General features: G+C 39.4%; 1 protein-coding gene across 2 annotated transcripts in view; it reads right to left on the bottom strand.

Moving 5' to 3' along the window:
• The window catches only part of phf24 (PHD finger protein 24), a 34,413-nt gene extending 20,640 nt beyond the window's left edge, over window positions 1-13,773 (bottom strand). Inside the window, exons 1-2 of one of the 2 annotated variants that reach the window (XM_072372177.1) lie at window positions 13,357-13,773; window positions 960-1,378 (exon numbers count right to left, since the gene is read on the bottom strand). In XM_072372177.1, coding sequence (XP_072228278.1) covers window positions 960-1,376 — 417 coding nt within the window. In that variant the 5' untranslated portion in view covers window positions 1,377-1,378; window positions 13,357-13,773. The remainder of the gene's footprint in view (window positions 1-959; window positions 1,379-13,356) is intronic. The other variant, XM_072372178.1, reaches the window with a different exon arrangement.
• Between the last annotated feature and the right edge of the window lie 2,469 nt (window positions 13,774-16,242).

A 16,242-nucleotide genomic window follows, 5' to 3' on the forward strand; every position in this document is an offset into this window, starting at 1 on the left:
CTGGACATAATCACCTCTCACAGCCAGGTAAAGCAGCCCGCCTACAAGATGCTCGCTGTGAAGAGTCTCAAGCACATCAGGAACAACATATCGCAGCAAATGCGGAAATAACTGGTCTTCCAGAAAACAACTTCAAATTCATGCTTTGGCACTTTTGCAGCCTGCCTGAATCGCGTGGTCATAATAGCTGATGTGAGGGAATAATAGAGTTTATAATCCACTATCATCATAGACATTTTTCGACATATTGTAATCATCTCCTTAGTCATGTGGATTCTAAGTTTATTTGCATATGTGAGTTTATCAATATGCCATAGATTAGGATCCAAAAATTTAGGTGAAAATAGGGTTTAGTTAGATAGTTCAGTGAGTAAAAAGTGAACTGGTTTCCAGAGGGTGTAAAGTTTCTTCCATTCATTATTTCAAATAAGATTAAAATAGCTTTTGTTTTTAACAGTTTTATAGTAAAAAGTTTAAAAAAAAGAAAAAGACCCAATGAACTCAAAACTTGTGGAAACCCAAACATTAGAATTTATCTGAGCTCTCCGATAATGTTTACCAAGTCCTTAAACCTTAATTAGCTGATTAGGGTTATGGTTTGTTCAGCTGATGGTGATAGGTCAGGTAATGCAAATTTCTCAGCTGGAAATGGCTTTGAATGTAAAGTATTCGACTCCGCAATACTTGTCCAAGCAATCAGCAACTACAGAGAGCAGCTTTCTAGCACTCCGATTTCCTCAAAGCAAAAGGAAAAGCAAATTCAGAAAGCTGCATTTTGAAAATTGAATGATATATTGCTTACTTACCTGCTCTCAGTCATTAACTTTTCCCAGGGGTGTCGAGACTTTTTTCACCAAAAAAGCACCACATTGGCAATGACTCTTAATGATACCATGTTATTAGTCAGCTTTGTGAGTGTTGCAGTTTACTCAGTCAACAATTTTTATGATATTAAATACCTGCTCTTTCTTTTCCAGCTCCACATCTACAGGCTGGTCATCATCGGCCTCCCTTTTTGGTCGCACAAATGCAGGAGGTGTGAGCTGATGGCTCTTGTCAAGATCTTCTGGTTCCACCCCTTTCCCATCCCGTAACCTTGACCAAGCCTCCTGGTTGACTTTACATTCGTCTCTTACTGGTGCGGAGGCCTGTTGGGAGGTTGACGGACCCGCATTATTGTCTGTCTCCTCTTGCTCCACCTCCTCTGCCTTTTTCTCACCAGGACTGACTGAAGTCTTGGCAGACCCTTCACCTTCCTCCTCTTCCCCTTCTGCTGGTTTGGCAGTGGGAGCACGATCTTTAATTCCCGACTGGAAGGCAGAGACGACTGCGCTGCATTTCTCCACCTGCTGTTTCTTTGACATGAGCACTCCCATGGCTACAGACGGATGCAGAGGGGGGGATAACAATTACAGAAATACACTGTATCTACAATTCATTGAAACCAGCATTTACAACTTAGAGACTTTGACTCACAGCACTGCCAACACAAGCAGATAAGTCCACAGATGCCATTGGATCTTGGATCAAACATTGCTGCATTGTGATTGGTGCAATTACAGAAATACACTGTATCTACAATTAATTGAAACCAGCATTTACAACTTAGAGACTTTGACTCACAGCACTGCCAACACAAGCAGATAAGTCCACAGATGCCATTGGATCTTGGATCAAACATTGCTGCATTGTGATTGGTGCATGCAAATCAATTACATAAACTTTTCACCAACTCTACCCACTTAAAATCTGTGAGAAATGCAAATAGATAACCACAAACACATAAGTGGGTTACATAATCATTGCAAATTTCTCTGAACAGTGAAGAAGGTTATCTGGTTGGATCAATTGTGCTGTAACGTTTTCCAAAAATTAAGATTAAACATATTTGAAATACATACAAACATACAACTCCTCAAATGTATACAAATACATTTTTTTTTTTTTACAGGAATGTGGCAAGAGGGCTGCTGTAGCTGCCTTTTCTGAATAGCAGGCAGTCAGACAACAGGGAACATCTGATGTTGAATTGCTTGTATGGGCTTTCTCTGCCGCCTCACTTGGGCAGCAGCCTTGCAGGTAAGTCTGCAGCTTTGTTTTTGTAGAGTAATAAAGTGCCGTAACAAATGGAACAAATGTCCTAGCATAAAAAACAAAGTGACTTTCAAATCAAAGCCAAATTATTTGAATTATTTCAACCTAAAAGAGGAGTTTGTTGTTGTTTTATTGCTGTTAGTTACAGCACAACCAAGAACATTAGTTGTTACCTCTGCTCATCAGGTTACTGGTGTTCCCAAATGTCTGTTTGTCCTGTGTGCACTGGAAAGCTTGGTCCCATAAAACCTCATTCTATCTGCTATAATTCCCCTGAGCTCCCTAACTCATTATCGTTAAAACCAACCAATCTGTTTCTTTTGCCACATCCCCTTACCATCAGCTAGTATTTCATGAAACGGTTCAGCACATATAAAGATGCAGACATAAACTGAGATTAAAGTTTTATTGAATGATTCAAGTGGCCAATAAGTTGATCCCACAAATCATTGAAATACTGTGTGAGAAGTCAAATCTTGTATAATGTATCTGAATCAGAGGCAGAGTAAGAGCAAGCACATCTACAATGTATGTTCCTCTTCATATCAACATGAGCCAGGGATCCTGTGGATACCGGTGCAGAAATCCAAACCATGTTTTAATGAGTATGTCGCTCGCTACAGCTCAACATGTCATGGATTAGGTGTGAAAGACAAGAAACTCCCTAACAGCAATGCTTAGCAGTTAGACTTCACCATCAAAACATCTCCATTCCCAACTTATTCCCAATTAAACACATACTAAAATTGGTCAAGGGCCCTTTGTGTCAGTTTTTTAACCTAATTTCTGAAGCAATGGGAACTTTTCTACAGTTGCATATTGCCAATTATCTGTCCTTCTGATGTGGTAAGTGACACGCCTGCTGCGCCAATAGTAACAGCAACAGGAAAATGTAATTCTGTAGTGCTGATTTATCAACAACTAACACATACCTCTAAGGAGGTCAGGGAGGTCAGGGAGAAGGAGGGGGAAAGACTCCCAAGCAAGAGAAGTGTTTAAGTTCAGCCTTTAGACTGCTGTTTTTCAGTTATTTTTCCTCTCTTCATTTTGGCTTCCAATCTTTAATTCATATGTCTTGGCAATTAGTTAAGGTTAAGCATTAGAAGTACTTTGTTAAGTTTACTGTGGAAAGCCTTATTGGCACGTTTCAAGGCGACACATCCCGTGACTGTTACATGACCAGATCAGGAATCCAAAAGTGACACTTTGGGAGCACCTTCTGGGTTCGAAATGAATTCTGCAGGCTTCAGACCAAGCATCAGTACGTGATGAACAGCGAGTGCCAACATCCACATCACTCAACCTTTTCACATTGGATAAATGGATAACAAACCTCTTCTTTTAAGCTAAGTTTAGAGTGACAACAAATATTAAAAAAGCCTTATAAATATATATAGTTATCTGTTTTCTACAAAGTTAAAAACTGAAAGTGGCAGTTCACATAAACACACATTCTGCTGGTGTCCAACTTTGTAAATATAGTTTTGATCCTATTTGTCAAGCTTTTTCCATTTTCATAAAAAATTCAGTGGTGATATAAAAAAAATTCTTGTCATGCTCACAACAATGGAAAGAGACCAGCAAAACCAAGGCCCTTGGTCCAAAACCAATGCCCTAGATATGTTTGGACACTCTGTTGACATTGCTGTGCAGAGTTTTCTCTGGAGTTTTATCCTAAAGAAAGATCCCCATGAAAAATGTCTGTGTCAATAGATTTTCAGTTATTTGAGCAGGAAAGATAAGACTCCTTTTACCTCCAACGTACATCATATTTACACATGTTAAAGGTAACCTAATTTGATCTTAAGATGGCGTTTCCTGTTCAATGTCCCATCCTTGCTTTGTAAATTCCATCAGGATACATCCTGACTGCACCTGATTGCATACTGGTCAATTAGATTAAATAATGGACACATTTTGTTGAGAGTTCAGAAAAACCCAAGAGAGTTAACTTTAAGTGAGTGCACAATGAACTATCAGCTTCCTTTCAAGACTTCCACAGAGATAGCGTCGGTGATGTTCAGAGTTCAGCCAGCTCTGGATGACTGACATCATGATTTTGAGACAGCTCAACAAATGGAATGACGAGAGATAAAATTAAGATCTACTTTATTGATCCCTTATGATAAAATTAACTTCATGCCTCCTGCCAGTTCAGAATTAGATTTTGCAAGTTGTTGAAGCCTACATCTTTACACACCAGCATTTTTATGACACTCTGACAAAGTTATTGTTCTAGCGTCTTTATTAAACAATGAAAAGAGTGGGCTTTGTGAATCCCATGCATGCCTGCAATACACTTAATGGTCTAAAATGTGACTTTTATGGTTTTTGCTTAAAAGGTAGGCATTTGCCTTCTTTTTGGCCAATAAATTTCAAAGAAACTCTACACTTTTTGTTCAGAAGTGATTGTATCATTCTGAACCAAATTTAGCCAAGTGAAATCAAGCACTATAAGATGTGGTTCACTTTTAAATGAATGGTAGGTTAAGAAAAAAAGATACAGTTCTAGTTTCCACTTAAGTGAGATGCGATTGCATTGTTGAAAAAGGCAGCATCATGAATTCAAGCTGATTAAACGTTACTCATGGGACATGCATCTTTGCTCTGATATGCAATCCCATCTATCCATGCTCCACATAAGTGCTTGTTTAAAACGTAATCGCATTTATCTGAGTGAAATGGGAGTCATTCTTTCTCTCTCTTCCTTTCCAGACTGCAACTCTAAAAGCCTGCCAGGCCGAGTGCTCTCGGGCTGCAGCTGGGCTTGTGCTTCATAGACAGTAGGGGTTACAACACTAATTTGCATTTTCTGTGGTTTTATACAGTAGAGACAAACATAAAACAGTAAAACATATTTTTAGCCTATACCATTTGCTTTCACACTGACAAAACTCAAGCAAGACACACTTGATATGTTACGTAATCTGTTTTGTATGGAATTTCGCTAAGTGGAGGTCAAGTTAGCAGAGGCACAGCACACCTGCTTGATGCTTGGATTTGCAGTACCAGCTGTGTCCAACACAACAAAGCCCCAGTCAGTCTTTTTTCAAAAGAAGATTTTTCCTCCTTGATTCTCTAAGGAAAAAAAATATTCTTTCCAAAAAAAGCAACTCTAAATCCACATTAACTCGACAGGACTGTCAAGTGAATTTCAAACCAACAAGCATCTTTCTCATTTTCTTCCTCCTGTTGTCTGACAGACTGCATCAGCTGCCACAGCTACAGCCAATAATGCAAGTGGAGTTTCTGAAAGGAAACTTGGAGAAAACGTGGAGAGCACGTGAAACACAAATTCTTCTTTTGAGCAAGAACAGTGTCTCCTGCAGTTAGGCTAATTAACTACAGAAACATGTTGAGATTGTAGTCATTAAAAGATAGTATCATCCTAACTGCAGGGATTAAAATACACTCTGAACAGAAAGTAGTCTTTTTAATGCAGATAAGCTCACAGAAAAAGGTTCTGCTCCATCGCTTAATGCAGAAATGGTTAGGATTGGTCATAATATTGAGAGGAAAAAAGAATCAATGAAATGTCCTAACTTAAAAAAAAACTGCAATCATCATAATATTTAAAGAATATCAAGTCAAATTCCAGCCTTATGGTCATGGGTAGTTTTTTTATATCCTTACATACCATAACAGAGTCCTGTAAAGTACTACCCCAATGAATCTGGGGTTGGACGTTGAGATAAAGTGTAGTGTTTTCAACTGTGCATGCATTCATGCCACAAGTTCAAGGCCAACAAGTCACAATGAAATACAACCAAGTTTCCCAGACATAGTTGAAGGACAGTGGAAAAGCAACTGTAGCAAGTGATGTAGGCAGAAAACAGTTTGCATATTTTTAGGAAGTAATTTATCAGAAATGTTGAGTTATGTCTTAGCCATTTCAAAGCATGAAAGTAAATTTAATTTTCACAAGCAATTCTTCTAAAGCTGCAATTTTAGTGCCTGGAGAGGAACTCCAAAAGAGTGCCACTCGAACATAAAATATTGGAAAACAGTGCTGAAATGTGATTGATATAGGAAATGTTTGTTTGCCATGGTTTATTCATTCTTGGTCTATTCATTTTTTGAATGGTTTAATCATAAGTTTTTCTTATTCACACCTTATTTCCTGTTTATATCTATATAAAAGAAAAAATTGTCTGCATTTAAATTAGCTCATAAATTGAAAATTTACATAAAATCTGGAGGCTGCCCACATGCATTAGATAGATGTGGACAGTATCTAATGCATATGGATACCCAAAGTAATAAACAAGAATGGTGTGCATATTTGTTGGTCATGTCAGTTTTGGAGTATATCCAGTCCTTTATAGGGCTGATGAAGATGAATCTCAGCACAGAAGAAGAAAAAAAACAGCCTTTCTTCTCTGAGATATTCATAAGTTTAATTTTTCATGTGAATTAACTGTTTAACCTCTTTATCAACTATCAAACATTCAAACAAACAGGTTGAATGCACATCTATGAGTATAGGTTCCTCCATATGTTGAACAATAACTTGATTCCTATGGTTCACAATCAGTTTTGATTGCCACCATTCAGACAATGCATTTGTTGCCAGTCCATAGGGGTTTGAAACAATTCTCTAAAGGCAACTGTGGGTCAGTTTTAGACATAGTGATGGTCAATAATGATGACTCATAATAAGGTAGCATTCAGGAGCTGTTTTAGTATGGGTTATGACAGAACTGAATATTATTTTTCAACTTAAAGAATTATAAAGAAGAATGCTCCATTCTGCTCATGTGATTGCACGCCAGTGACAGACAGTTCATTCAATCAGCTGCTAAGATTTTCTTAGAAAGTGCCTTCCAGTTTCTTGCAGCAACCTCCAATATTGTTCTCTGTAACAAATAATCTGCGTGTATGAGATTAAGTCCCATTGGCCTTGATGTTGCGCCCTCCTGTTTATCCTAATTTTCAGCAAGTTTATTACATTGTACATGACACACCAGAAACTGGGAGATGAGTCAAAAAGGAAATAATTCAATCACAATTTAAAAAAAAAAATGCATGCACTGAATTCGCAGTAAAGCTGCTGTCATTTACATCCAATACAATTAGTTTATTTTTGTCAGATGGCAGCAACAAGTCAGACATTGCAACTTGTGGTCACTTAAAGTATTTCCAGACTATAACTTAAAGACAATTTCTGCACAGTGATTTCAGCCATACATGCACAAACGGATTTAAAGAAAAAAGGTGCAAGAAAAAAAGGCCTGATAATGCTTGGGTCCATACCAAGACTGTAAAGAGGGAAGATACGGTTATCACAGCACGTTATGGCATTCTAATTATTGTAGAGATTTAATTACCCACTGTAGTAACATCTACCCTGGTTCAGAGCAGCTTTTGCACAGACATTAGACAGTGACAGACTTTAGATGCCAAAAGATGCCTGGAAAGATCAGGTTTTGAACATAAGAGCAAATGGAGAAGAAAAAGTCTGAAATGTTGCATGCTTGAAGGCAAGGTTGAAAATAGGCCAACTGTGGCTGATATTAGTTAAGAGCTGCTACCACAGCTGGATCCTCAGATGGATCCTCTGTTACAGTTCAGTGCAGTTAATGGGCTGTGCTATTTTAAACAAGATAATAAACAGAAAACAAATTGTTCCTTAATGGCCAGCCAGGGTTGTAGGCTTTATACACAGCTGGGAGGAAATATAAGTTCTAATGTCCCCTTAGTCAATGCCAGTAGTAAATAAATCATAAAACACAAAAAAGCTTTGTGTATTTTATACATTAGCCTTATTGATAAATCCATTTAAAAAAACAAATTCAGCTAAATAATAATAATTTTGTAGTACTGCCAGATGGAAGGAGGCAGGATGCTGCAGAGATATGTACTCTCCAACATTTGCATTTTCCTTATAGAGCTGCGAGTTAAGCCAACACTGATGAGGAAATATCTGTGCACGCACAAGACCTTGTCATATTTCCAGGTTAGCTTATGAATTTTAAATAAGGGCTTTGTTTTTTTTTTCTCTATGTACAAGCTGAATCTGACACAAATGGGTCAGCGCCTGACTTTGATACCTAAGTGCATTAAATTGTGCTGCACAACCTGCCACTTGGTCGCCTTGCAAGCTTCAGATCCCAGAGCTTTTAACCACAAGCCTGTCAAACTGATCAACTCCTTTTCCTGCCTGACTGAAAACGTTTGTGCAGCTCAACACTTGTGTGTGCATCACACGATCAAATGAGATAGGTGATGGATTTGCTTTTCATCCTTGACAGCTTGCTACTGAGTGTGTACACCAAATAGTTTCTGAAGAACAGACATTTATTGGAGATATGAATTAAAGAATGACTTTTTCTATATTTAGAAGCTACTGCCCATCCAAATTTAAAGTCAGCCTCACATGAGCAGAAGGGCTGCAGCTGAAACACAATACATATTTTATGTTTTTTCAGATAATAAATATAACTAACTGGAAAGTTTCAAACAAAACTGGAGTATACATATATCACAAATATAAACATTGAACAATCATTGATGCTAATGCTTTTACCTGTATTTGTAAATTCATATGTAATTATATGACAATGGAAATGTCCGTAAGATAGAAGCCAATAGGAGGACTGTCAGAAGAGCTCATAGTCCACGTAAGACTAAATATGCAAGACAACTGTCCAGCATTTCTTGTCTTGTGGTTTGTAGCTTACTAATTTCCAATTCCAAAATGTTCTACAATATTGTGCTTACATTGCAGTATTTCTGTTTCTAATATTGATTATCGTGATGTGCTTTGAGCTGAGAAACAAAGTAAATCTGTTTGCCAGGTGCCATTTTAGATACGTTTGTACATGCAGTGGCAGTCAAACAACCCCCCAAAAGCATTGGACTGGTGAGGAAAAAATGCCAAAAGCTGAGCTTGGTTTAAAAACTTTAATGACAGACGAAAGCTTCTAAATCAATGTGAAAATATTATTAACTTATCGTGGCATCATGTTTAGTTTTAACATTCAACAGTGTCAGACTAAAAATACCTGATTCTTGGTGTGTAAAAGCTTTAAGATGGTGACAATTCTCAGTTATGAATGCAAACATGGGTAACTTTGGGTCCCCATGGTAACAGCTATTTCTATTATAGTTTCCTCATTGAGAACCACCTTCCGGTGTGCATGTGCAAAATTACTCAAGTCACGATCATAGACCCCATGGTCACAGTTAGCCACAATATTGCCTGCACACCCTCTGATGACGACACTTATGTTGCCCACCCCACCAGAGATCTGTACACTCGCAGATATCTCTATAAGCTTCTTATCAAAAATTGTAGTGAAAATATTTTTGGCAATTTTTCTAAAACAATGAAATTGAGCCAACTGAGAATTTCTGTCAGATCATTGGCAACAGAGTTGTCTTAGAAACCATGTTACCAAATTGTGAAAGAGATGGTGGGGGGGGTGGAACAATGTGAAAAATGTTATATGTGTAGATGTGTTCTTTTTACAGGTTTTAGTTGAATCGTCTCTGTTATTATAAAATAATTAATGGATAATGAATGTATTCATAATGCTCTTGTAATAATCATTTGTTTAATACTGTATTTGAAAATGTAAAAAATACAAGAAGATGAAATAAAGTCCGATTCTGAAATGATCACAAAAAAAAAAACTAATCCAAAAAAAAACATCTGGTAGCTGAACCCCCATGGCTTATAAACATCTTCACTCACCAGTCAACATTTTGTTTAAGCTTTGAATTTCTCTTCATCCACCACCTATATTTAAAATGATTCCACTAAGTCAAAGCGGTTCTCCAGATTCATCCTCCATATTATGTTTTATGGGCAATACAAGCAGGACGGAACACCCTCAGGCTGTACGATCACTTGGCTCCCATAGAAGCGGCTGTGTCTGCGGCTCTGCTTTCTCTCCAAGACCCCTCTGAATGATTTAAATGCCCCAGGATAAAAAAAGATCTGGATGATGGGAGGGAAAACAGAGCCTTTCCTTGGGGCAGAACCTGACATATATGGCTGAGGAAATGTTAGTCTGTCAAGTTGCACTGCACCAGAATGTTCCGGAGATGGCGAAGAAAATCAGCAGGTCACTCGTTTTTATGTCCTGTGCGACCCATCCTTTCTTTCATCCCAACATGAGCTCCAGGAGGAGTACATTTACCCTTTTTGTCGATGTTTTATGTACATTTAGATGGGAGCCAGAGTAAGAATTCAGGTTCAATGTGGATTTACGCTCTTGATTAGTGTCAGTAGACTAGCTTTCAGCTGATGGAGTTCTCAGGAGAGTATCGGCATAAATACTGATAATTTATGAGGGAGTTGACAACCAAAGTGCTCTTTAAAACCTTGTGATTATTTCTGCTCCTCTGAGTTATTAATTTTCCAATCTGTCCAGACTTAACTTATCGGCATTTGACATTTTCTAATTCCACCTGTGGTTACTGAGGTGGGAAGAGCTGAGTTTGTTTTGCTCGAACTGAAAATCCTGTTGAAATGGACTAGTCATTCCATTTAGTCAGTCGTCAGTAGTCTTATTGTTCAAGTGTCATTGTGGGGATGTTACTAAGATTCCGTTTGTTAGTCAAAGGAAAATGTCATTTTCAATGGACAGACAAACCAATGTAAAAGAAAAAACATAGTAACCCCTCTTTTTAAAATAAATAATTTATGTTAGAACTGGTCACCTGAGCAGAAATGATGTATGCAGTAGTCTTACGGCATTTCATGAAAGACTTTGCTTTTGGAGATTGGATAGCTTTGGGCATGGAGCCAAACATCACTGTGATGTCCTCTCACATTACATCCAGTGGTTTCTTAACTCACGTAAGCTTTCACCTTCCATTTCAACTGCTGATGTTTGGTTTAGGTATAGAAATGTTGATGGTTATGTTTAGCCATTACAATACGTTAAGTTTAAACCTGGCATTATTTGGGGGTCAAAAACGTGGTGAGGGTTAGGAAAATATGGATAGCATTAAAACATCCACTTATTATATACCTCGTAAAAATCCTGCCTCTCTGCAGAAGACATGTAGCGTCCTGGAGATGTGAGCAACCAGTTTTTATTTCTTACTCTAACCAAATTAAACTATTGGCTAAAGCCTGCCAGAAAGTGATAAAGTCTTCTTGTAATATGTTCCATTTACTCGTAACCAAGAGAAACAGCAAAATGATCGTTAAAAAAATAATATATTTTATACTAAAACATGATCATGACCATTTTCTGAACAATTCTGAACTGATCTTTATTGCCTAAACCTAACCATAAAGTACAATAGTATTTTTGTAAAACACTATCATTATCAAATGAAAAAGCAGTTGACAAATGTAGGTACTGAACTAATGTCTTAAAACGCATGAATGATTGAAAGTGCTGCACATTACAGCACTACCCCGAACCCAACCCCCTTCCATCCTCCTTATGAAGATTACGTGGCTTCTTAAAGGAAAACACTCAAAGATGATGTCTGCTCTGATGTGGAAACGCTCATGAGTCATATTTCCATCATGCCGCTTGTAAGGGCAGTACTTTACAGGAACTTGTTATGCGCATGAACATATGACCAATCAGTAAGTCATCGGTTCTTTGAGAGAACCTATGACTTTAAGATGTACTGTAGCATCAGGTCAGTATGATGATGTGCTACGTTTCCACTGCCATGTTCAAAAGTTAGCTAGACCTTATCACTTCTCTTGTCAGTTAATGAAATAAGATTGCTTTCAAGGTCTGTTTTCTTGGGGCGGGGGGTCATTTGTTTTCTTCTCTAACTGCAAACTCTACATTTTTTTAAAACATCCATTGGAGTGTCTTCGAACACCTAAAATTCAAACTTAGACAAAACATCTCTATATTCAATTGTCTGACACACTATTACACAATGCTGCATGTTTTCTAATTGTAAGAGCATGAAAAGAAAGCTAAGCTGTGCCTGACTCTCTCTCATATTATATGTGGGGGTGTGTGTTTCTCTGACTGTATGATTCCCTTTCCAAAGCTGGTTGTCACTGGTATGTGCCGATTTGAATCCCAACCAGCCCTCCTTTTCATTACTTGTTTCAGGGGGAGAAGCAGAGGGGGTTGAATGGAAGGACCACAAAGCATGCTTTTTCATGGGAATGAATGCTAAAGTCCGCCTTTAGCAAAGGATCTCACCCATAGACCAGGGAAGCAAAGACCTGGAACTAATTATACTAACGAGTTCACCCAGATCCCAGCGAGTGGAATCATTAACAACTATCCAAAACACGCAGATGTACGTGCGTTCAGACACACAGATGTGCATTAATCTCACGCTTGCTGCTACCCTATAATGATCTGATTCTTCATTGCTTCTGGAGGAAATGTACGGATGCCTTTGAAACAACAAGTCTCCCTGTGGTATTTCATATGCTCTCATCCCATCCTTCCACAACAACAGAAAATAAAATAGAGCATACTTAAGGCTCAACAAATGCACACAGGGCTTTGAAATTTGGGCTTGTGAATGGAGCAAAAAATATATAGAGATAGAGAGAGGGAGAGAAGAGGCTGAATGGAGGAGGAATTTAAATCTCAATGCATCGTTAGACTGGAGACATCATGTTGGCATTCAGGCGCTGCGAGGCAGAGAGCCTGTGCCAGCCAAAACGCTCTGAGAGAGTTTTACAATGAGCACAGAGCAGACAGCAAAGAGGCAGCTCAGGCTGCAGGGATCTGTCACAGACTGGGGGGCAGGATTCACTCCAAGGTTAACAACAATTTTGGTTTGTTTGTGAGCCTATGAGGGCCAGAAGAAAACAACAAAGACAGACTGCTGGAGGGCATAATGGACAGCAGCAATCCCACATATCCCAACAATCCCAACAGTGCTGGGAAAAGCAGAGCAAGGACAAAGTAATGTCAATTCCAAATCATAAAGCCATGCCATGAGTTGCAGAACCTCCACATGAATATATAGAACTTGTTGTACGAGGTTATGAAAATTCTGTAGTACAGCCTCAACCCCCTCAATGATGCACATTTGCTAACTATAGTAGGATCCCCTCTTTTACAACTATTTTTTATAGCTATGCTGTGGAAAGAGATGTACACAAAGGCAACCAGACTGCAACGACAACTCCTGTAGTTTGATACCAACCGCGTGGATCCACACCCAAATGGACATTGACCTAAATATTCTTCTGCCCCTGTAAGCCTAAAACTGAATCCAGAGCAGTCTGTCGTTCAGGCAGTTTTCAGTTTGTTATGTAAGAAAATAAAGAATAGAATACCGAAGCCAGTCGTCTTTGTGTTGACTCACCGTAATGGGTGAAGACCGCTGTTCAGCGCGACTTATTGGAGACTTTTATCCTTCCTGTCTCAATGCCGGTCGTCCAGCATGGCAAGACTTGGCTCGAATGTAGTATGCTCGCCTTTCCTCGGCCGTCGTTGGTCCCACAGGAGAGATGGATGGCACAGCAGTTTATTATCCCCTGCCCTCGGTCTCACAGAGAAAATTTACAGTCGGAAGCAGCCCCTCTCTGTTTGCAGGGATAGTCTCCTCCAAGACAGCCGCGGACAGCTCCGGTGCTGAAATCTTCTACCCCCCCACACACACCCTCCTTCCTGAGCTACTCCCTCAGCTTCAGAGAAGATGCGCAGCCTGCTGGCAGTTCATGCAGGACAGCTCAGTGCACACTCACGGCCGGCCACTGAAGTTTAATTCATTTATGACCTTCTTATTTGCACCCGCTCCTCCCTCAAGAGAGTCCCTACGACTCAGTCGTGATCATTCAGGTTAATAACTCGAGGGCTCATCAGCCTTGACCCTGGAGTGTCTTCATTGGCCCTAACCACACGGGCCGTGACGTTCGGACAGATGCTTCCTGAGCAGCCAATTATTTCCAGACAAAGTCATATTGAGAATCAGCGTGCGGCTTGAAGGTTTGAACCCATCTGAGTCACGTTTTTGGCAAAAGTGGAGAGGGGGGGGGGTTCATATTAAGGCAAGGCTGTAGACAGAATTTAGCACTTTAGGTGAAATTGAGGCATGACACATGAAACTTTTGGTTTTGCAATAATCATTCCCATTTGTTTGTTAATGTTTTCCCCATTGGTATGAAGTGTCTGCTGTGTTTGAATATTGCCTCCAACCACCCTCTCCTCCCCCCATAAGCACCAGGATTGATCAAGTATAGCTCTGAATATCATCATACAATGTTATGTTTAAAATAAATGCAAAGGAAGATGCTTCTTTTTCAAGGTACTGCAACCAATATTGATACTGATGGATATTTTGTCATAAAGTAACTAATTCAGGAAAATGTGTGGTGATTGTGACGTTTTGTTGCCTTCGTTTAAGTATGTTTGTACCTGGGTGCTGGCTGGTTTTCTTTTGTTTTTTCAGGTTGGGCTGGACGGCTGGGAGGAGCGCTCTCACCATCCCCACCTGTGTCCCATTAGAAATCTGGCACCTGTTAAAGCCTGCTCCCTTCTGGCTTGCGGTGTCGGATTATTGCCTCACAACAGACGAACACGCATGACTACTGGATACACCTGTCGGAGATCGGTACCCAGCCTGCCACCGAGCCCACCCGCAGCCTGTATCTGAGACTCACTACACGAGCTCACACGAGATCTTCGGAACACTGGAACCACTCATCTCCCGAGCCTTGCACGGAGTCACCAGGACACGGAGCCTCCTTCCACCTCACCTAATAAATCCCTTTTTGACTTCTACCTTCTGTCTCCTGTTCGCTTTTGGATCCAGTCCTCCCCAGCATCTAACAAAATGGACACGATCACAACTTCAGCTCCCATGCAAGGCCCTCATTTCCCATGTAGAGCTATCTAACGTTCCGTGTTTTTGCCAAGAACATGATGACATATAGGAGTTGGGGACTGAACAGACAGTGGTCTGCAAATTCTTTTTACTCTTAGCTAGGTTCTACAAAACACTTTGCAAGGTGTTTAGTCATAGCACTTTTTACTTCATACAGCATCTTTTCTAAGATGAACATCACAAAGAAATGCATGGTTTAAGGTCGTGCACAAAGACCCTACGACACGTGGAAAAGCTGGGAATCAAACCACCTCAGTCACCACAAAGTGTTACATTTACATAAAGTATCTGGTATTGAAATATACAGTACACAGGACATTTTAAGGCCATGACAGATTTTCATGGCAAAAACTTTGGAGTGCACTTCTTTGAGGAAAATATGTCTTTGGGATTAACAACTACTACACCTTTGAAAGAATCATCATTGAAATAATGTTGTTGTTTCACCTTTGAATGGCACTGTCTGAGCATTTATTTTGCCTGCCTGAACACATTTAGTGATCCTAGTTTTTTTTGTCATGTCATCCAATCTAAAATTGAGGCAATAGCAGGACAATTTGATAAAATTTAACTGGGCTTCATCAGAGCAAATGAGCAGGAAAATATTTCAAATTTGTCCCGCAATTGCCATCTGTTTAGTATGCTCTGCAACGTGATGTCCATTTGCTCCAGCATCAGAAAAACGCATGCAGAGGATTTTCACACACTATATTGACATCCATTGCTATCCATCCATGCAATATATGATCATACAGAGAAACTGTAGAAATCATTTTAAAAAAATGTAAATTTAAACTTATACTAAGCATAAGATACACAAACTGTGGACAGCTCACAAAAAGGTAAAAGCTGAGTTAGTATCACCAGAGTGATTTGGACAGCAGGTTCTGCAACTCCTCTCCACAGCAGCATGTACGGTTAATATATGCACAGCTGTATCCACCATGCGCCACTGTGTTGTTCCACAGCCTGCTGCTTCAAATGGAATGCCCTGCATTATTGATGAAACTGTAAGTGCACACTGACCCACCAGTCTTATGGCTTAAGGGGGGGTATTTTCGGCTGCGGTGTAACCTTACCCTACTCAACATACCTGCTTGCGCCACTTTTTTTCCTTGTAGTCACCTTTTTTTTGGGAAAAATATGTCAATATTTTATGAAAGTTGTCATTTTACCATTTATTGTACTATTGCTCACACAGGTGGCCCATCTGTTGGAATTTCTTGTCTGAATTAATATCTAAGGCTTTGAGCACTTTGTGGTGTGCATGAGTCAAATCCTTTAAGAGGCCAGTAAAAACAGTGCCACAACTCATTACTATAACTTTATTTCCCTTTTATTTGCACACAAATGGCCTCTAAATGA

Source organism: Leuresthes tenuis, unplaced genomic scaffold, assembly GCF_036924035.1.
Source record: "Leuresthes tenuis unplaced genomic scaffold, fLeuTen1.0.hap1 SCAF_19, whole genome shotgun sequence".
In the NCBI taxonomy this organism is placed as follows: Eukaryota; Metazoa; Chordata; class Actinopteri; order Atheriniformes; family Atherinopsidae; genus Leuresthes; species Leuresthes tenuis.